General features: G+C 33.2%; 1 protein-coding gene across 2 annotated transcripts; it reads left to right on the forward strand.

Annotated features, from left to right (window-relative positions):
* Window positions 1–5,829: 5,829 nt before the first annotated feature.
* On the forward strand, window positions 5,830–9,192 carry LOC148612966 (toll-like receptor 6). 2 transcript variants are annotated; one of them, XM_088594908.1, is made up of 2 exons: window positions 5,830–5,960; window positions 6,881–9,192. In XM_088594908.1, exons 1-2 carry the CDS (start codon window positions 5,919–5,921, stop codon window positions 9,080–9,082), a joined length of 2,244 nt encoding a protein of 747 aa, XP_088451034.1. In that variant the 5' UTR covers window positions 5,830–5,918; the 3' UTR covers window positions 9,083–9,192. The 2 variants fall into 2 exon arrangements, with proteins under 2 accessions (XP_088451034.1, XP_088451036.1); XM_088594910.1 differs by lacking the exon at window positions 5,830–5,960 and adding an exon at window positions 5,967–6,133.
* The last annotated feature ends 14,432 nt before the right edge of the window (window positions 9,193–23,624 follow it).

Raw genomic sequence — 23,624 nt, forward strand, 5'->3', positions numbered from 1 at the left:
GGGTAGGCGTCCTCTGCTTTTCTAGAAAAAGACAAGATGTTCAGCACTGCTACTCGCTGACCCATTCCTTTATTCTTATGAGGCTGAATTTATATCTGATCTGATTCTAAAGAAGGAATATCGTGTAGTAAGTTCTTTTGATTTCAGTTTCCGCTGTATAGATCACGTGTTGTCTTTAAACAATCCTATTTTAGTGAATTTTATACATCGCATCTACTCCCATAGAACTAGAGATAGAGGAAACTACAGACACTGTGAAGTCAGCCTCATATATTTATCTACACTTAGAGATCGATGGTAAAGGGAAACTATTAACCAAACTACATGTATACGACAAACGCGATGACTTTTCATTCCTTATTGCCAACTTTCCTTTTATTTGTAGCAACATCCCTTCAGCATCTGTGTATGAAGTTTTTATATCACAACTCATACGTTACAACATAGCTTGTCTTAAATACGGCGGCTTTTTGTACCGAGCTACTCTTCTTACAATTAGGCTTTTCCAACAAGGTTATTTTGATACAAGATTGAAGTCCTCACTACAGACGTTTTATATTCGTCATTCATACTCGTGGATTGTTACGGTACATCCATCTGCACGATGAGAACCGATTTCTTTACCGTGTTATAGTTTTCCTTTCCTCTTTCGTCTACCCCGGACTAGACGTTTTAGACTCTTTTGACTTCCGCTCGAATCTTAGATTCTTTGATTACTCTTTCAATATCATTCTGGTTAAATTGGTTATAATTTCATTTAAATACACAGCGGATGCACATTGCACGGGCAAATCTCTGTAAAAGACCTCTATTTTCCAAACAATTGATGTAATGATCTAATAGTGGTCATTTCGAATATAGGTTTGTTTGTTTGTTTGTTGGGGTTTAACGTCCGAGCAGCAATATTTCAGCTATATTCAGACGAATATAGGAAAATCGGTTGAGTGAAAGTAGATTGTTATTTCAACCACTTATGCTTTTGATATGCATATTTCAGATTTTGCATAATTTTTACAAAGACTTGTACTGAAAATTTTAAGCACAATAACCGTATTAACACATAGTGGGGTTATTAAGTAACGGCAGTTAGAAAATTCTCGTGAGTTAACGACCTCAGCGTTGTACCTGTGCATTTTTTTCTTATATGTCACTGTCAACGATAGAAAAGGGGGAAGTTTTCTTATCGTTGTTAGTAATTGTATTTAAGGCTATCATTATTTTCTTCTGAAACGGAAGCGTATTACACCGAGTATATAGATGAGTTTTTGAGTAAAACTACGAAGATACTTATAGTAGAAACAATGGCCTGTAGAATCAATGTTAATAAAAACAAAAATGAAAACTCTTGCGTGATGATTCTGTAAGAAAAGCAGTGTTCTAAAATCAGGATTATCTCTGTAACAAAAAAAGAAAATGTCATCATCCCGGAACACGCTAAGTGGGTTGATCCGAGTTTGTTTAAAACTTTTCTTTTAAAATTCATGTGTGACTAAATTCAAACTATTTTTGTTGAGTCTCATACATTTAAGTTTCTCTGCTTTTCTAAACACGGAAAGGGCATGTGAATTCCATAAAGAAAATACTGTCATCGAATCATGTACGATTCTTTAATTGATAAGTTAATAAAACTGTCTTCGTGATAAAGAATGAGTAAAATTATCTGCAAGGTCAAACATCATTCTTTTTTATAAAACTAATAAATCTGATTGAATCCAAGGCCAGGGGCGCAGTTGCGTACTTTCGGAAAAAGTAACATAAATAAAAACACACATTTTAAAGATGAAATAAAGGTTTTATGCAATGACTCACTGGGGGCCTTGAGCGACCCCTCGCCGTAATTTTGCGTACAAATAAAACAGGCTTAGATATGCCCCTGAAGGCAAGCGGGAATTCAAAACACCATGTCTGTACGTCTTTTCGGTCTGCATATTCATTGGATTTGGCACATATTTAAATAACACAACAACAATAAAGTTCAAAAAGATAGCACTCTCCATATATATCCGTTACACCCATTTCGTGCGTTATAAAGCTAGGATATCGTTGCTTCTAGTAGATAATTTGATTGTCTTTTTGGATATGAACAACTAAAATCCACCAAAATTGTCCGTAACACAGTGTTAGCCAATCAATTGCACGATATGAGTGACGTTGACCATCAGCTGACTGTTCCTATACTTGGTTTAATTGCCGTTTTCGTGCTAGCATAAATTTATATACTCAATGCTGTTAGACCCGGTTTGCACTCATATGTGGTATTTGTAATACATGACGGACTGGGTGGTTTCTTAAAGTCTTGGCAATCATTTAGGGCCCATAACGGAAGGTGTAAAGCATCAAAGCGTTTACACAGTCCCATTTATGTACATGTTATTGTGTGTAAATAATTTATGAACTGTACAAGTACAACGGGTCCGTCAAGTCTACATTTGTTAAATCAAGTATGTTTTATACATGTACAAAAGTACATATAGGGTTAACTGGTTTTTGAAATCAGAACATTTACATACATACATAAATACAAACAAAATCTTAATTTGACAAACCTGTTGACTATTTTTAAGGTTTATATATATATATGTGTGTGTGCATGTGTTTGTATTACTCAAGATTCTCCTGCAGTATGATTTCTCCATTGGGAATGGTAAAATTTGATTTTCAATATCTGAGCTTTAGCATAATAAGTGGAGAAATAGTTCAGGAAATAGAAATGAGGATTAATTAATAATCTCCTTATCCTTATATACGAATAACTACATAGTCCTTACACTCAATCAACAAGTGCAGACATTGATGTACAACAATTTAAAAAAAAAAAAACATTTTGATAATTTTTGTAAAGTACTAAAAATAAATGTCTACTCTTTTTCTTATATTTGCAGATAGACAGATACATGAATGGATGAATTGCTTCTCTGTTGAAAGGGTTTTGGTTTTGTTTATTAACAAGACATCAACACGTAAAAATAACTAAGTTTTGTGAAATTGTGAAGAAGATTTACTGGGTATAAAGAAATGCAGATTCTAAATAAAAGTTAATGACAGTGTTGTGAATGTACATACACGTTATGTTGGTTCTGAAACCGAAGGATACTGGCAGTGCCTCTGGATATATTTTATACAGCTTTAAAACAAGTACTGCAGTATACAGTTTTTTGTCCGAATAAAACATTTTTCAGGCTAGAAATGTATATAATTATTTAGAAGTTGATAAAATTGTCCGATACCAGATTTAGTTGAATTATTGATTTTGAAGTGTTAACTGTGAGCCAGTATCGATGAATTTAGCCTTAAAAGTCCAGTGAGCCAGTATCGATGGATTTAGCCTTAAAAGTCCTTCGTATACCGCTGTTGTAATTTTGTTTCATAAGAATTTAGAATGTTTTCTGTTGAGTACAAGACTGTAAGTGAGAAAATTTTCCATTACGCAGTTTTATTCTTTTTTGCTAGAGAAATGTTTAACTAGGACTTCTGTAAAAACAAAGACTTCTAAGCAAATCACACACTACTAATTAGGTCATAAGGAAGAGTAATTGACAGGCTTTTTAGGGAATTGAAAATGGAGCATTCCCAAACCCCGAATCTGCCTATATACACATGTATTTATATATTTAATATAATAGTGTCATATATTTAATGTAATTGCGATCGCACATGTATATTGGTATGGTGTGGACAGCGGCGTCATTGTCGGCGGCGTCCGTGTCGTCGTCGTTCATATACACTTGATTTTCGTAGGATGACTTTAGTTATGGTTGATCAATTGTTATGAAATTTTGATATGATTATACTAACTACTAAATGAAGGCTCCTATTTAATTTGGAGTTTATGGTCCCAACCATTTTAATATTAGGGCCATCCATGTAACTGACAGATACCACACTGTTGGTTTCTGTTAATCTTAAAAAATACCTGAGAGTTCAGAATTGGAGCAACAAATTTTACCAAGCTGACCTAAATAAAGTGAAATTGTCAATTCTTAACATGACATGCAAAATACACCTTCAATAAAGAAGGATTGTTATATGTATATGACTTGCCTTATGGTTATGGCAAGCCATTGTGGAATTTATTCCCCATTTATTGATATCAGTATAGATATTTAGTAACACGTGTTAATGGATATTTATCAACATGTGTATAATTCAATTATTGATATCAATAAATGGAGTTTTCTAGACAATGCAAACACATTCAAGACAAAACGTATGTATGTTCAAATTTGCTCTTCGGGCAATACAAGTCTGCGTCCATACTTCCCCTTCGGCCAATATCAGTCTGTGTCCACACTTGTTTTACGGTTAAAACATTTCAAAATTGTTAAAGGTCATCCTCCTAACTACTCAAAAAGTTTTAATGAAACTCAAGGGCAGATTTGTGCACCACGTGCAAATGTGCTTGTAGCAGAAGAATTATAATTCAACTTATGAGTTCATAGTCCAGAAGAAAGCGCTGATATCGTTTTAAGAGCCTTTTGACGCAGGTTTCTATCTTGACAAAAAGATGTTAACACCCCGTCACCATGTCGAGCGAGAAGATTGATAGCGGATAAGTATTAAGAAGTTTGATAGCGGATAAGTATTGTACCATGTTCGTAAACGGAGGAAATTAACGATGTTGCACTTAATTTCGATAATTTCAGCAAAACTCAACTTAATTGAAAGTAACGGACGTTAAGGGGGTGACATAAAAGATTTAATTCCTATTATACTGAGCAAAACTGCTACTTCTTCAAATAATTCAAGGATGTCTGTCAAAATGAATACAATTTGGAAATAATATAGAGTAATGCGTCATTGACAGCAATATTTATCTTTTTTTTTCAGAAAATGCGAAAATTAAGGCAACAGTTTGCCCTATATATCATAATACTGTAATAGACACAATGTCATGATATCGCTATTTCAATTTTTCTAATTTTTCCACTCTCTCCCGAACCCGTCAATGATCAGCTTTTGAACACCAATTCCACTGTTGATTCTTATTTTAAGAACAAAACACATTTACCATTGTTAGACACAAATATGACGAATAAAAGGACATATACAACTAAAAATTAGAAAAAGAGATCACGATTTGAAGGAAATTAAATTTCTTTTCTCTTTTCGTAACGAATTGTGTGAAAAATTTTAAAAAAAATGGTTTCAGTTTTGCTTCCATAACTCTCACCTGGTGAGGTGTGAAATAGTCGTTTTTAAAACAAACAAATCATCGCTTTAAAATTCCATTTTATCAATACGAAAGCAATACAGTGAAACCTGTCTAAACCCAAAGCTTTTTTACGTAAGAAATTTGTTTGATCTCGGAAGGTATTTGTTTAAATAGGTTCAAAATATAATAGATATCGTGGGATTTCATATGTAGTTTATATATTTGTTTAAGGAAGATAATGTTTATAATGTAGTTGCCAAAATTGCCACAATATTTATTGCGAAAAAAAAAAAAAGTATTTTATATTATTAACATTTTTATATATTTTATTCACATTTCTTAGCAATTTATAGCAATTTTAAGTTCTACATGAATTAATATTCTTTAATAGTGTCTCATAATTCTTTTTAGAATACCGCATACATAGACATTTCTATGCTGAATGAATTTATTACACATGTATGTTGTTTTATTACACATGTATGTTGTTTTATTACACATGTATGTTGTTTTAAATTGTCATTATATTACATGTATGTATGTGGTGAGACTAATAAACTATTGAACTGAACTGAACTGTAATCTGTTTTGGACAGGTTTCCATTTTATTCAATGTTCGGTTTAGACTGGTTTCGCTATATATAACAGACAGCGACAACAAAAAGACATCACGTCATCACGCTATTAATCATTTATACCGGAAGTAACATGAATTGCGACCTACTCGAAACCTGGCGTTTTCTTCCTGATAATACCAATATGCACAATGTGTATATATCATACCAAGGAAGATGAAAAGGAAATGAAGGTTAGTCATACATGGAATGATTCTGATAAATGTATTTTCAAACATTTGAGTTCAAACAAGCTCCGTTGAATATTGTAATTCTGCAAACTTCAGAGAAACACAATCAATGAAAAAAAGATACATTAAGGTGCTCTTCATTCGGCAGAAAAGGGTTGCCTAAATATTTGTCTGGGGTAAGTCAATAATTTCATTAGCTCTCAAACTCACTGAATGCAACTAGAAATAAAAGTTAATATTTAGGTTAAATAGGACTGCTAATTCTGAAGTGATTGTTCACGCTTTTCTGAGCTGTGAAGAAGTGGAGCGGTGCTTCATCTTCTCCATCGTTTTTGGGTAGCTGGAAGTGCTCTTGAAAAATGATCTATATTTACCCCTTGTCATTCTTATTGCTCTAGTTCATTTAAGTTATTATGTCATGTTTCAGAAACAACCAGTTGTATTTTCATATGCTACAACTTAAAAAAATGTTATTTACAAACTTTCAGACACTTCTTAAAAATTACTTGTATGCTGTATCCTTTTTCAAAATATCACCATTCGAAAATTATCAATAAGTAAAAATATGATAAAGGAACAATCGTAAACTATAATCGTCACTGTGTGAATAGGGATTACAATGAACCACAATGAGCTTGAAGTGAAAGATTTTAATTAAAACTTAGTAAAAGTATGTAATGCGAAAGTTAAGTAAACGAAAACAGTTAACGCACAGGCCCTTGGGATCAAGATTCTTTTTTTTATCACCAAATTTTTATTAAATCATCTTGGTTCCGTATTAGGGCTGTTATGTGTGTTCTCTGACATGTTCGCCTGATATTAAATGCTTTCAATTCTATGCCAAGATTTTCTCCTCTAACGTTAGGGCCCGTGCTGTAGCGTTTTCTTTTCACTAAAATATGTACATGGTTTTCTTCTTCTAGGAAATGGAGTTATGTAATGCGAAGTTTTCCTGGCTTGCTATCTGCCTGATGTCCATCACCGTTTCTATCAAATCCTACAAACTGGAGTACAATGTATCCGCCACGGTTTCATCCTCCATACAGAAATACGATGCATCCGTCATAGTTTCGTCCCCCTGTGGATGCAGTAAACAAAATCAATGTAAATGTGAGCTCTCTAAAAGAACTGGGAGGTGTACGGTCACATGTGACGGAAGAAAATTTCGAAAGAAGTTGACTTCGATTCCAAAAATTCCTGGGGAAACACAGGAATTAATATTCATTAACAACATCCTTTCAAAACTCAACGAAACAACAATGAAAACAATTAACCATAACCTAACACATCTAAACTTATCAAACAACAACATAAAATGTCTAGAGAAAACCACATTCCGTCCACTGAAATATTTACAAGTATTAGATATGTCCAAGAATAATGATCTAAACATCGAAAATGTAAGTCAGAGTTTCTTTTTTGTATCTAAGTCAATACAAAAAGTATCCCTTAATCACATGCTATGGCACCTTCCTATCAACAAGTCTGATATGTTTGATGGTTTGAAAAATTCGGGAATTACCAATATTGAACTGAGTCACAGTTACCTGTTTCCCTTCAACGGCTCGTGGTTTGAAAATCTTACTACTTTGAACTCGCTGGACATTTCGTGGAATTCGATACAAAACGATAAATTAAGCTTTAATGGTCTGTCAAATTTGACATTCTTGAGTTTTATTGGAAACTATATTAACTATGTACCAGATTTTTGTAAGTATAGAAATGGGCCACGGAATTTAAAAACGCTGTTTTTGTCCAATACCAGGTTGGGTAACCTGTATAATCTGCAAAACAATACGCGGTGTTTGGTTAGTCTAGAAAAACTCTATATAAATGGCATATCTGTACCTGTCATACCAAATAATGCATTTTCAGAACTTAAAATGTTGGAGGAACTCAGCATGGTTAGACTTTCTACAGGTACAAAGCGGGTTGAAAAGTATGCATTTAATAGTTCATCATTGACAACACTGAAATTCTCTAAATGTGATGGATTTGCGTTTTCAAAAGAATCTCTCAAAACAAAATACTTCAGTCCCGAGATTTTTGCATTAAGCAGAAATTTGACAAAAATCGATTTATCTTACAACACCGTACAATTTGACGTCAAAAATATAAAAGACATGTTTGATCCACTAACAAATCTCAAAAACATTACGTTGATAGGAATGGGACTTACTGAAATACCAACGAGTTTCTTCGGACGTTTCAATCAGTTGGAAGGAATCGTTTTAGACAATAATCTTATTTCAGCGTGGTCAGATGGGGGCGCAATTTTTGGTGGAGTGAGACGTCTTAAATTGCTGTCATTAAAAAATAACAAAATAAGCCATATTACATCCAACACTTTCCCCAAAATTGTACGGGATAGCCTTCAGATTTTAGATTTAACTAATAACCGTTTTACTTGCACCTGTGAACTGTTATGGTTCAGAAACTGGTTGGACAAAACAAATATTGACATCGTTGGTAAAAATGACTACAAGTGTGACACAAATATGCTTCTAAAGAATTTCAACCCAAACTCTTTTGACTGCAGTGACACACTTTTAATCATCATGGTTTCATCGTGCTGTGGAGTCGGCTTTCTTACGTTATCAACTATCTGTATATACTGTTGCAGATGGCGCATTCGATTCCAGCTTTATAAAATAAGGTCAAGGTCACGATACCATACTATTACAGACGAAGATGACTACAAATATACTGCATACATTATTTATTGTTACGATGATCTAACCTGGGTGAAAGACAACCTAATACCAAAGTTAGAGGGAGAATTAGGTTCAAAACTTTGTATTCCTCATAGAGATTTCGAACTTGGATCCGTGATTGCAGACAACATTGTTGATCACATGAACGTTAGTAAAACTGTTCTTCCAATTCTATCTAACAACTTCTCACGAAATGAATGGTGTTTGTTCCAACTTGCAGTTGCAAGAAGTAAGTTGTCTAAAGAAGGAACTGTGTCAATTTTACCCATTCTATTGGAAGAAATAAAATTCAAGAACATGAATGCATCCATATATTCTATGATAAATTTGACGTCTTATGCTGCTTGGAGCACCGATGAAAATGCAGTTGTACTTTTTTGGGATCAAGTTAAATGTTTTGTCAGTACATGAAAAATATTGATCAAGCGCTTCGTTGTATTGATAAAACAAACTCTGATATCTGATCCCGTTGAAATTGAATGTCACCTAGTCTGATTAAATAAACGCACACTGAAACCGTCTTTATTCTTTTGATACCTGAAAACAGGAAATATTCATTAATCATTGGAAATGCATCGTCTTTCAGTGCATGGGAAAATTCTGCAATGGGAATAGTGAACGAACTATGTAAAAAAAGAATGACTACCAGTAAAATGATTATTAAGACAACATAGAAAGATTTGTCGTAGTTTCAAGCACACTTATAATTTCTGTTTATACCATCTTGGCCTCACTCACAGCTAAATGAATGAATACATCCATAGAGTTGGTGACCTAAATGTTGACCTATGGTTAAATGTTGATATATAGCCTCATCATTCGCATGTTGTTATCATTCAGAGAAAAACTGAAATACAAAAAAAACCTAGAGGTAAACTGAGTTAGAACAACTCTTCCCAATGGGTCAAACAATCAACAAATGATAAGACGTGTACCAAAGCAACCTCCCAGAAACAATTGAGCAGACCACAGATTTAACAAGTTTTGATCTTCCATTCGAAAAAAAAATACCAAAGGGAAGTGCGGCGGGTCTTGATCCGCCTTTGGTTACAAGTTATTTTATTTCCAGAATATTATTGACAAATAATATGTAACGACTTTTTGGAGCTTTGCATCCTGTGCTTGCTTTTGAGATATGTTGTTCTTTTAAAGAGTTTATGACTAATAAAATATCTTTTAATATAGGTCTATATTGAAGCCATCTTGAATGTGTGTTTTCAATTTGTTCCTAATGTCACAGTGATCACTTCGGAATCTTGAATGTTTGTTTTCATTTAGTTACTTCGTGTTCTCTGTTGTGTACGTCTGTTTTCCATGTCTGGTCTTTGTCTCTGAATTACATTCTTTTGACCGCTTTAACCTTGGTTCCATTGCTTATTCTTTCAGTTTGTTTTTAAAGTCACAGCGATCACTTCTGAGTTAAATCAAATGAGAGGGAGTGTATTAGTTCTTTACCTGTTTAACCGTTCGTCACGGGTTCAGTTCAGAAGAGAAGAAACCATATTGAATGTTTCAGGGTAAAAACAAGTCATAGGTGGTGCGTGTATTATATCTAATTTACAAATAAAAATCTATTGTTGGACAAAAAAAAAAATACTATTGACTTCTTTATCATTGTGTTACATTGTTTGCTGAATTCAAAGTATGATACAATAAACAATATTTACAAAATGTTGTACGGTTTGGTTATTTAGGTTCTCATTGAAAGGGAAATAATCAGTTGTCAACTTAAAATTACAGTTGTGATTGAAGACATACTTTTAACAAAATTGCAATAATATTATTGCAATCGATCAAAAAACAGCTATCAAATATGTTTCTGAGTAATAAAACAATGACTTAGATGGCGTTACTTTAGAAAGGAGGACATACATAAGTGGTGTCACTTTTGGTAACATCGAAGTCTTTTTTGTATTGCGACGTACATTGTTCTATATTTGCTACATGTAAAAAAAAGTGTGCTTATTTATTTTTGTTTACATAAAATAACACCCACGGCATGTTTTGTTATTTAATTATCCGATTCGATATTAATTTTTCGTACGTTTTGGTTAATTGAAATGTTCAGATTACATCCTAATTTGGTAAATAGTTTGGCATCAACCATTTAAAAATGATTTGAAGGAAATTTTATCCTTTGAGAAAAATGTTAGGAATTATGAAAACAAATTTCGTGATGCGCTAATAAAAATTAAAACACCCCCACTAAAACAGAAAGCCAACAAACCTACAAGCAAAAAAGTCAGTGGCACCCCTCCACTCACCCCCCGGAAACAATATCGTGAAAGCGTATAAAGTGAATCTTTCCTATTTGGTTTTATATCTCTAATCTAGATGTACGTGGATATTTCCGAATACATGTAATCGTTTCGGAATTTTATAAGGTATGTTGCTAAACATAAAACATTGCTTAACATTTCGAGAAAAAACAAAACCTTGGGAAATCTCCCTCTTTGAGGAGATTTGAGAGCGAAATTTCCCGTTTTCATTATGCGACAAAAAAAAACTGCGATAACTTCAGTTGTGGTTGACGAATTGTTCTGAAATGTTGATATGATTTTAACAACTAAGAAGATGCCTATTTAATTTGGACTTTGTTGCCCCTGCCGCTTTAGAAAAAGGGGCCAAAAAGGATAAAAATACGTATTTTATTAAAACCCATGTAAATTGGTTTCTTTTTCGATTTCAAATACTCTCTTTTTCCTGTTTTCTTTTCTTTTCAACATTTCTTTATTATATCAGATTCGCTAAAATCGTAATTTTTTTATTCATTACGTCCACTGTCGTAATAATTTAATCTAGTATCGTAACTTTTCGATACTTTTTATTGTTTTGTTTTTTTTAAATTGACGTTATATATATTTAAGCCATTTGTTAAGCTAAAGACATAATGAAATAATAAAACCATAGAGGAGGATGAATACATTTTTAAGTATATGAAGAAAGCGACTCAACGCCATTTGCCTTTTTGAACAATTCGTTCGAATTTCGCATGGTGTACGCAAGAATAAACAAAAGATACAAATTTAAGATGTTGTGACATGTTGGTTAGACACAGACAAAATGCTGCGCTTAAATACATGTTCAACCAAGCGCCATTATTTTTAGAATATACTATATGCAGCATATAAACATGTGAAATTCAAAATTTCATAGTTGTTCGTTCACTCAAAGCTAACGAAAAAAGCTTTTGATAAAGACTAGGAAGCACGCAACGTGTAGAAAACGTAAAGAAAAAGACAACATGACATCACAACATGCATGCGTATTTACCTACTATTAGACAATAAACTCATTATCTTTTAGAATAAACATAATATTCTGAATATTCATGAAAAAATTAAGATTTGTACCATAATTAAAATACGGATAAAAAGACTTTTAACAAAAAGACTGATTGAACATTTTATATATTTTTTCAGTGGGGTTGTGTAATAAATTGTCAATATAGTTAATATAAGTCCCGATTAAAAAAAGTTCTCCGCATAACTTTAAAAAAAATGTCTAACATTTTGTCTTCAAATGGACTTCTTTCCAATTTTACAAAATGTCCACATCAAAGGGGAGACATTTGTGATATTGTAATACGCTTTGATCTTATCATTACGTCATGAAAAATATGACATCGTCTGCAGCACAAACTACTCTTTCCAAAAAAGTTTGTTTTATCAAAATACGCCAAGGAATATATTGGTGAAATGGGGAGCAAGCATTTCTTAATGTTACCCGTCCACATATGAAAATGGTCGTTCTTGCGATCGAATAATGTTTTCCCACCACAATTTACGGCATCTTTCAAAGAATTTTGATTGTAATCCTAAAACAACAACTATTTTCGATCTTTTTAATATCTATATTGCATTTGATAACTCCACTTTCTAATAGCAATATTTCGGTTTTCGTAACCAGCCCCGGTTCAACCGAATGTGACACCAACAACGTACGCAACGTCATAAGTAATTACTTATGAATATTCAGTGGCGGATCCAGAGTTTTAGGTAAGGGGCAGGGGCAAAAAAATCTTGACGGGATCACCCTTGAGGATCACGAAGTGAGTGTTTTTCATGATTTAACACACACAATTTTTCAACATTTTTTTCTGAGGGTGGTGGGGAGCTTACCTCCGTCCACGCCCCCCCGGATCCGCCATTGATCCAAAACATTTTTTGAAAGATGACTGGGATAGAAAACCATTATTGGTTTTATGGATCATGTAACTTTTTTTCAATTATTTTCAAGATAAGTGCAGTTATTACTACAGAAGATGAACCATGTTCATTGCATCCATCACAAAATCGACTAGATAAGGGTGTTACAGGTTTTGTATATCTTCCATGCAGTCTCAACTTTTAGTTTGTGACAGCTGATTTTAAATTTGGGGATGTATCTTCTGTTTTGGTTTCTTGACAATATACTGAGTTAAAATCTGATTTTACTGTGTGTTTGAGAGATGATTTAGAGCAAGATTTGTATTTATTCCCTCCCGGAGTTTTTAAGATATCAAACCGTTAGTTGAACACGCGGTGGGTGTAATTTGAATAGGGTACGCGGGTGTACGGCGTAGAAAATGTTTATCCCCATTCTTTTATTCTAACAATGAAAAACTGATTTATATATATGGCATGTCTATACGTAACCTATTCATTAATATACATGAAAAATATCCCTAGTATTTCTAGACGAATTCGAATTAAAAAAAAATACCAATTTTATAATAACTTAAATATTTATATCGTGTTACCTCGTGTTCAACTTGGATAAAAAAAATACGTTCGAATTTATCAAAACTTAGAATGTTTGCTCATCCTTAAGCTATTGAAACAGGAAGATATATAACCGACCCTTCATATTATAGCGGTCCAAAGACCATACAAATACTCTAACAATTTCGTTGAAGCCGAAATACAATCATTTTGTTTTGCATTTCACAGGGTTTATCAGCTACCGTATTATATAGGGATTGGTATGCAAATCTTTCGAATAATAAAGGTAAACTACAAGAGGAGGAATCTATTAAAATCCTCCTCAATCCACGAAACCTACAAGAAACCAAAAACACTTGTATGTTTTTAAAAGAAGTTTCAAAACGGGACATAGACTTTATCAAGTACTATCTTTAAAAAAGATAGCCGACACAGTAAGGCTTTGTTCTTCTTACCTATAATTTTCTACATCAACACATGGCACACAGTTTTCGATACCATTTTTTCGGACGCCACTATGTTATCAGTATTTGGCCAATCGGGAAACATAATTGCGATCAGGTGACTTGAGTTTTCATGGAAGACCGTCTTTAAGGTTGAAGAGTAATCAAGGGAACCAAGGGTATAGCGGTAATCAAAAGAATGTAATCCAGGGACAAAGATCAGACATGGAAAACAGACATACACAACAAAGAACACAAAGTAACTAAAATTATACATACAAAGTCACAAAATGAGTAATGAGCAACTCGGACTCCACTAAAAACTGGGAGCATGGACCAGGTGCACCGGTAGGCTAAGCGTCCTCTGCTTTTCTAGAAACATCCGCCGCGTAGCTCATAAAAAGTCAAGTCCGGGGTAGACAAACGAGGAAAGGAAAACTATGACCCGTTGAATAAATCAGTTTTCATGGTGCAGATGGATACACCATAACGATCCTCGAGTTCATGATGACGACCACAAAACGTCTGTAGTGATGACTTCAATCTTGTAGCAACATAACTCTGTTCCAGAAGCCTATTTGTTAGAGTTCTAGCGCGATGCAAAAAGTCTGCGTAGTTCGGCCAGCTCTGGTATAACGTATGAGTGGTGATATGAACACTCCATACGCAGGTGCTGAAGGGATGTTGCCACAGATGAAAGGAAAATTGACAATTTTGAATAAAAAGGCATCACGTTTGTAGTTTTCCTTTACCATCGATTTCTAAGTGTACGTCAAGATATGAGGCTGATATCACAGGATCTGTAGTATCCCTTATCTCAAGTTCTTTGGGGTAGATGCAATGTATCAAATCCCCGAAATTAGGATTGTTTAAAGATAATACAGATGAGCCATAGTCAGCCTCATAAGAGTGAAGGAATAGGTCAGCAAGTAAAGGAGCACAATTTGTTCCCATTGAAATGCCAACCGTTTGTTGAAAAACACGTCCACCACACTGGACAAATATGTTGTCGATTAAAAATTCCAGCATTTTGTAAACATTTTCTTCTGTATATTTGGAAGATGATTTGGAATTATTTCTTACAAACTATGAGGAATCTCTACCAAGAACTATATATTTGTATCTAGGTGTACCATCTTTTTTGGAAAAAAAACAACGATGTATAATGTTTTTTAAGTCGGGATTTTTACTGAGTATGGGGAGTAGAAGTATACAGTGTTGAAAAATCATAGGTTTTAATGCTATTGTATTCAGATAATAGTCTTGAACTGATTGTCTCCAAAAGATCTTTCGAATTTTTCAAGATCCACATTGATTTAATACCACTACGGGAGTAACAAGTGTTGTGGTAGGACTGCAGACCCTCTTTGACAGTTGTGAGCATAGACGTTAAAAGTTTAGAAAGCAGTTTTAAAGTGTAAAAAGCGAAACTATACCGGAAAAATTGTTAAGTCCCTCTCCTCTGATGCTGAATACATTATAATTGAAAGGATATCTTTCTGTATGTTTCTAAACCCTTACCTCTATATGTTTATGTATATTTATTTACTATGATTCTAATTTTGACTTGGTGTATTATTAACTGTGCTCTTATCCAATGAAATTACATGTTTGATTGATTTGATTCAACGCTCTTCTTTAAGGAACAATCTTATCAATTTTCTGAGAAGATTTTTGAAAGCAAATGTAACAACATCGAAAAAGCACAAAAAAAAACATGCCAAGAAATACCCCCAAAAATTTCTGGTCTGCCCCCTAGAGGCACTAATTATATTTGGTAACGTGATAGTACAGATGTGGTCATTGATGTATCTATTATCTCGGCAGGTTTAAAGTTGGATTCTGGAGCGGTTTGTCTTGGTATGGCCGACAATGGTATTTACTCCAACCTGGCTTTACGGAACTTCAGAAAAAATTTTTACTACAGATAGATCTCATGCTGAACATCAGAACAGTTTTGGACATACATGTATATAGGGAAAACTTCTGTTGTTTTTCGGCAGATCAAAAATCCCCACATCAGTTCTATGCAGAATACCCTATGGAAAATCCATACCAAGTTTGGTTCTAATTGGTCAAGAAGTTTCAGAGAAGAGTTTTGAAATTTTTTAACGACGACGGACGCCAAGTGATAACAATAGCTCACGTGGCCTTTGGCCAGGTGAACGAAAATTAATTTCGCAATATTACAAAATACTCAAGTTTCACCTCTTTGGCTTGTCATACTTGTAGTAAATATAATAAAGGTCAACTGATTACAAAACTCAAGTTATCGCACGATTTATACCAGTAAATATCTGCTGTTATGATGCATAAAAATATTGTCAAACAACTCGAGGAAGATGCTTAAGTGTTAGCTCATATGCGCAGTGGCGGATCCAAAGGGGTGCAGGGGGTTGGCACCCCCTTTTTGATTTGAAAATTTGTCATTCTCATGTAAAAAATTGACAAAAAATGGTACTTAATGTCCTTGCACCTCCCTTTTTTCTGAGGAACCCCGACTGGCACCACTAATTTTAAAAGTGTCTGGATCCGCCCCTGTGCTGATGGTAGTAAATTAAGAACGTATAAATTGTATAAGCAAGAATTTTGTACAGAGATATATCTAAAAAACATTTCTTTTTTTAAACATAGAAGTGCTTTTGCTTGTTTCCATTGCAAATTCAATTTTGCGTCACAAATGTCAATTTTGTATGCAAATTAGTTTACGGAATCTTTTGGATATGCAAACTATTTCCGTTCGTGTGAGACCCGTCAGGGTAGTCAATGACGTTAAAAAACCCCTTATTTAGTTAAAAACTATCGTGTTCGCAATCGAATTGTTAAAAATGGTTTGTGAGCTCTTTAGGAATAAAATAATCGTGGGCATTTGTGTAAATATTTTGACATGCCGAAGCGTAAAAAACGAATGCTTACGAATCTTCTTGTTATCATCCATTTAATTTGGAAAATTAATTAGCTACTTTGATTTATTTTTTTAAGTGCAAAAGTTGTTGTTTCTTTTTTTTTCGACGCACGCTTTGACATCACGCGACATCCATGATGCTTGGAGGGCATTTGTGTTCGGAATGTTTTGCAATCACTCTCATATATATTTTTTAATAATTGAAAACCGTTTACTTCGTGAACAAATTCAATTATAATTTATTGAAATACATATAATAGCAGAAAAATCACCAAATATTTAAAATCTAAATCGGATTAATTTGGTATTTTAATTAACATGCGAATACTTATTCTTTTAAAGATAGTATTTGTTTATAAATAAAATGTAATTTAGCTCTGTCAATGTTCTTCTGAAGTAAGGGGGTTTTATTTCTGCATCTCTGGGTTCCATTACGTTTTCGCTGATAACTTGTCTTAATCATCTGCCCTGATAATTTAAAGTAGAATTATTGTTTAAAAAAGCATCCATAGATTTTTTTTTTAAATGGGAATGCACTCTGAAAAAAAAATCCAGGACAGCACAAAATATTTAATTCGTTTCTTTTTAGTTTAGATATCACAGCCTGCGTGATTCCAACGTGAATCTGCACTTGTGGCTGTTTTTTTTTTTTTTTTTTTTTTTTTTTTTTTATCATTGTTGCCTTCTCGAGTTAGTTGTCAGGTCAGCAAAAATGTTCACAGTTGATCTGGTACAACATATATCTCATTTTATTTCTTCTGTAAAATAAAAAAAAAAAAAAAGGATGTATGATAATTGGTATTAAATGAACATTTACTGGTCATGAAAATACTCGCGAAATATCGAAATCGTTTACGTAACCCAACAATTTATGTATAAATAATCCGCAACAATTTTTTTTTAAAAAGTCTATCAACGAACCATTACATTTAACCTAAAAATCAAAGTTTTTTTACGCGTAGAAAACACTGCCCTTCACACAAGTCACATAATCGAAGCCAGTAAATAACTACATGTATATGAAATGGGAGATAATTTAACTTGGGTAGGATGTTTCTGCTCAGACAACTTGAGTATAAAACTTTAATATGACATTCTATTTTGTTTCTTGAATCTAATGTCATGTTAATATGGGGTGGAGATACATCAACTGTACAGTTTTGTTTATTATAATAAAATATTTGACTTTGACTTCGTCTTTGGCTTGCCTGTAATGATGAAATCAACAAAACATCGGTGATTACCTCCCATTTTCACTAATAAACAATTATTATCAAAACTTAACACTTATTGTAATTAAATTATTAATATTATTTGATATACATGTAAAAATGCTATACAACCGTAAGTAGGAGTAAACAAGTATATATATTTAATACTAAATAAACATTTGCAAGTTGACTAAAAAATCTGCACCTACGACTTGATTTTATATTAAAACGATTTTCTGTGTTTCTCCCGAAAATTTACTTGACGGACGGAACGGACGGGTCGTATTGCTAATGATACCCCCGCCGCTCTTTGAATTCATTGATTTTTATAGACTTTCGTTGAAGGTCAAACATTAACCTTGTTGAATCGAAAATGATCGGGACTCATATTAAGTTAAGAATCTTGTAGGCAGCCATCTGCCGCCCCCACCATTTGGTTTTTGCAACACATTCCGTAATTTCTAAGCTTTACTCTTCTTTCTGTTTTGGTTAAAGGCATTTCAAATACAAGTATTATCAACACGATTCCTATCAATATCAGAAAATCCTATTGAAAAAAAAAATAAAGTGTTTGATAGTAATGACTAATCAATAACTGAAAAAAGTTGCCTAGGCCAAAAAAGGGAGGAATGGCATCAAGAGGCAGATCCATTGGGTCCTGTCTGGTATGGAATTCTTCTTACAGGTGAGGTCGCTACTTATACTGACAACTGAAAAGTTGGTCACGTCGGGAATACGCTGAGTCAAGAAATTTGAAAACACGTGTTTGAAAAAAAGGCAATTAATACACAATCATACCACATCTCCTATTTTACGATTTAAAAAAAAAATAAACCTTTCCCTCTTCAGTGGATGTGCTATCTGATTAATTACAGGATTCAGAAACAAGACTAATAGTCCATGGGCTGGGAGGGTCCACCGTGCACCCCCTACTCATCAACTTCATGGTGATTTTAAGGTGCCTTTATACCTCCCATTACCAAATCAATTTGTCGCCAAAGAATATTCTCGGATTCTTTTTCAGTACAAGCCTATATTTGTACCCCACTTGGTCAAAAAGCAAAGATTTTTGCGACTCAATTTTATGAGCGTCTAAGTCTTCCTGGGATAGCTCGTGTGAACAAACTAAACAATCTTAGATATCATCGTGTAGCCTAGTGTCTCAGCTTTACAATTAGATCTACAAAGTTGAAGTAACACTTAGGGTTATGGGGTATAATGAAAAACGTACCCCTACCCCGCCGAAAAATCGCTTAAATTCACATAGTTTTCAATGTCAAAACCCCTGGAGTATTAATGCTTCAGTAATAAATTGCTTATTTGTTATTTTCTGTTCAATATTATCCCAATATGTACTTCTGGGGTTCTTTTGATGCATTTTGGTTATTTTCGTAGTCAGAATTTGTCAAAAAATGCAAAAATGCTATTTTCCATTTTTCGGTCAAAAGTCACATAAATTCGACTCTACAAGTTATTGTTCAACTAAAACGTCTCAAATTTGGTATCATTCGATAGATAATTTAATGTGCTACATAAATGATCCACGAAAAGCTAATTTTCAAGAAAGAATGTTAAAAAAATGTTAAAAATATTACCCTTACCCCTAGAAAACTTAGTATCAAACAGAATTCTCATTCAAAGCATACTGACATCGTACAACTTATATTTTAGGCATTCATAATTATGATAATCATGTTCCAAATATATCTGATCAATTAAGGCGCTTAGATTTTCCTTTTGGGGTAACAATTACTTTAAAATCGTAAAAGGGGGAATTTTCAGAATTTCAGAATATTCTTCTATATCACCCGATATTGTATTTTTTTTTAGATTATCGTAGTTTAAACAAGCTTTTGTGTGATACTGTACATTAATATAGTGTCTTCGCTACAAAATGTGCCCAAGTAATGAATATTTGAACTTTTCCAAGTCAAGTTAAGTGGAAAATTTCCATCCCTACCCATGAAAAAATGCCTCAACATGAACTGAAATGTTAATTTTGGCATATAAACGGTGTACAATAGACTTGTTTGGTACTATTGTTTTAATTATCGTTGTGTATAAACGATCATTTTCTTTTGGGATAGACTTATGTGGGTAGGGGTACCATTCTTTCGCCAAAATGGCCTGGAATACGTTCAATTGTGCATTGCCTTAGCCCATTAGAAAGGAAAGATGCTATATAAATGTGTTTGATTATACAAAAGCTTGTTTGAAGTAGAGGACTTGAAAAACATTGCCCATTACAGGTGAAATGAAAGAAAATATGAAAATCCGAAAATTCCCCATTGTACGAAAAACTCATTATTGTCAGCTTGAAACTGAAAATTACTCGTCTGAAATGAGAATATATGTTGAATATATCGATAATTAAAACAATATCACCAAACATGTCTTTTTTACATCGATTATGTGCTAAAAAATTACATTTTGGTTCATGTTCAGGTATTCTTTTCATGGTTGGGGTGGCAATTTTTCACCTATTTGGACTAGGAAAAGTTCAAATATTTATTACTTGGGCTCGTTAGAAAGCTAAGACACTATATAATTGTAGTTGAATATACAAAAGCTTATTTAAAATACGGTATCTGAAAAAAAAATTGCCAATTATAGGTGAAATGGAAGGAAAAATTAATGTCCGAAAATTCCGCTTTTTATGAAAAACTCATTATTGTCACATTGAAACTGAAAAATTCGCGCCTAAAATGAGAGGATGTCTTGAATACATCGATAATTAAAACAGTAGTACCCAACATGTCTATTGTACACCATTTATATGCCAAAAATTAACATTTTAGTTCATGTTAGAGCATTTTTTTCATGGGTAGGGGTAGCAATTTTCTACCTAACTTGACTTGGAAAAGTTCAATATTTATTACTTGGGATCATTTTGAAGCGAAGACGCTATATTAATGTACAGTATCACACAAAAGCTTGTTTAAACTACGATAATCTAAAAAAAAAAAATACAATATCGGGTGATATAGAAGAAAATTCTGAAATTCTGAAAATTCCCCCTTTTACGATTTTATATTAATTGTTACCCCAAAAGGAAAATCCAAGCGCCTTAATTGATCAGATATATATGGAACAATATTATCATAATTATGAATGCCTAAAATATGAGTTCTACGATGTCAGTATGGTTTGAATGAGAATTCTATTTGATACTGAGACCAGTTTTCTAGGGGTAGTGGTAATATTTTTTATGTTTAACATTTTTTGAAAATCCTTTCTTGAAAATTAGTTTTTCGTGAATCATTTATGTAGAACATTAAATTATATATCGAATGATACCAAATTTGAGACGTTTTAGTTGAGCAATAACTTGTAGAGTCGAATTTATGTGACTTTTGGCCGAAAAATCGAAAATCGCTATTCTTTCATTTTTCGATAAATTCTGTCTACGAAAATCACCAAAAATCATCAAAAGAACCACAGAAGTATCAACTGGGATAATACTAAACACAAAATAACAAATAAACCATTTTTGACTGAATCATTAATAGTCTAGGGGTTTCGACATTGAAAACTATGTGAATTTAAGCGATTTTTCTGTGGGGTAGAGGTACGTTTTTTTTTCATTTTACCACACAATCCAAGGTGTTACAGCAACTCTTCTGGTACCATTGTAAAGCTGAGATATTAAGCTACATGATGGTACATACACATGTCAGTTTACTTTGTTCTGTAGAAAGAAGAAGTTCGTAGAATCAAGATTTTTGCCTCAACGAGGTATAAAAAGTAGCCAAAAAAAAATAAAAATGCTTCAGTTTATTTTTTGGCGACAAAAAGATTCGTAAATGGGAGGTATAAGGGTACCTGAAAATCATATTTTGGTTGATGAATGGGGATGCACGGGGGTTATCTCAGCGCACGTACTATAGTCTTATATCAGCCCGTCTCCTGAAATCAAGAACGATAATTATTTCATTGATATATATAGCATAGCTCAAGGGAGTAGTGCTCGTAATGTGCATTTGGCGAGTTAGGTGGAAAGTGAATAGGTTGATATTTAATGTTCTAAGTATTAACTCAGGGCATAAGCAATTTTCAAAATTATTCGAAAGAAGTAATTGCGTAATTTAGGTTGTTTATTTGAAGCGCTTGCTCTGCAACCTTAGTAAACATTTCAACGTTATATTCATCTGATCCAAATAGGAGAAGATTTGAAGTCAGTTGATCAGGAAATTGAAATGTCGAGATATGTTGTCCACTGAGCGCTGGATATAATAGATAGAAGAGAGAGAAGTGGTGAGCAGATTTTATTTCTGTTTTACAGGAATTGTATGTGGTGATAAATGACGATATCATTGATGAAGATAATGAACAATTAAGGACCATTTATTGATCCCTGGTTCTATATTTGTTTGCTAATAGATACGCCTTCACTGACCCAGATATTTACAAAGAGGGTCCTAATCTGAGACTCCAAAATTTCCAAAAATTTATAAATGTGAAACATGCACGGCACTGCAATGCTAATAAATTTGCTTCGTAATTCATTTCACAACATTGTTATTTGAGTAAAATTTCTTTGTTAAAAATGGGCGTTTCACACAATGCCATAAATCTGTATATTGTAGTAGGACTACCTCTATTCTTCAATTAATTTATTGAATAAATAAACAGTTGTATACTGGTAATTTTAATATTCAGCAAGCACAAATACAGTAGCAAAGTACGACAATAATAAGAGAGAAGGAGGAAGTAGACCCCCTTTTTGAGGACGAACTATCTTGAATCTTTATCTCATGCAGTCTTAGTCTTAGTTATGAGTTTTTCGTCTCATCACAATTCTCTATTTCTCTACATATACTAACAATTTTGTAAAACAACCATGTATTTGTCAAACCCCTTGCTCATGTTTTTTTTGTCATATTTGATTTATTCTAGTTATTTACCCCTTTTACTTTGTCTCTGGTTATCACTAATACTTTTTCATTGTATATGAACGTGTACAACTCCCGTTTTCCTTTTTATTTATTTTTGTTTAAATATGTATCCATATGTATAAGTAACTCCTTTTTAATTATGTGCAAGTAACTTCTTTTTAATTATGTGAAAGTATCTCCAATGTCAATTTATTGTGTATAATTGGTAGTTACTTCTATATATGTTTTTTTGTGTGCTTCCCTTATAGGTGTTTTTCCTTTGAGTACATGTGACTTTAATCTATATATAAAATAAGTAGAAATAACCACTAAAGTCACACTGTGTCTTTATTAACACATTTCCCCATTTCTCTAACACTAACGTCTTAAAATATAGAATGCCTAACCATTGCCCTAGTATCACTATATGCTTAAGACAACTTAAAAGTAACCAAGTTCTTTAGAGATTCTTATTTTTTACAATATAATATAATTTCAGAAGTAACGCGCTTTCTGATCGGATAAAAAGGTGTCCATCGTCTCTCACAGACCAACTGGGTGGACATCAACCATTTTTAAGGACTTACTTGTTGAGTTTTGATACTAAAATTGAATTTTATGACTTACAATTTTTTTGGTGCACACTTGAAAATAACCTGTTACGCATGTTATCGTTAAGTGAAGGTATAGCAAATATAGATAGAAAAAGCATCGTTTGTTTGTTGTGTTTTACTACACCACGAATCACTTTACCATTCGGCCACTGTTTGAATTTGATGTGGACTGGTACTTACATGTATACAGTTAAGACACCTGA

The sequence above is a fragment of the Perna viridis genome, chromosome 7, assembly GCF_037379345.1.
Source record: "Perna viridis isolate PV_CMFRI_1.1 ecotype Kerala chromosome 7, ASM3737934v1, whole genome shotgun sequence".
Taxonomy (NCBI): domain Eukaryota; kingdom Metazoa; phylum Mollusca; class Bivalvia; order Mytilida; family Mytilidae; genus Perna; species Perna viridis.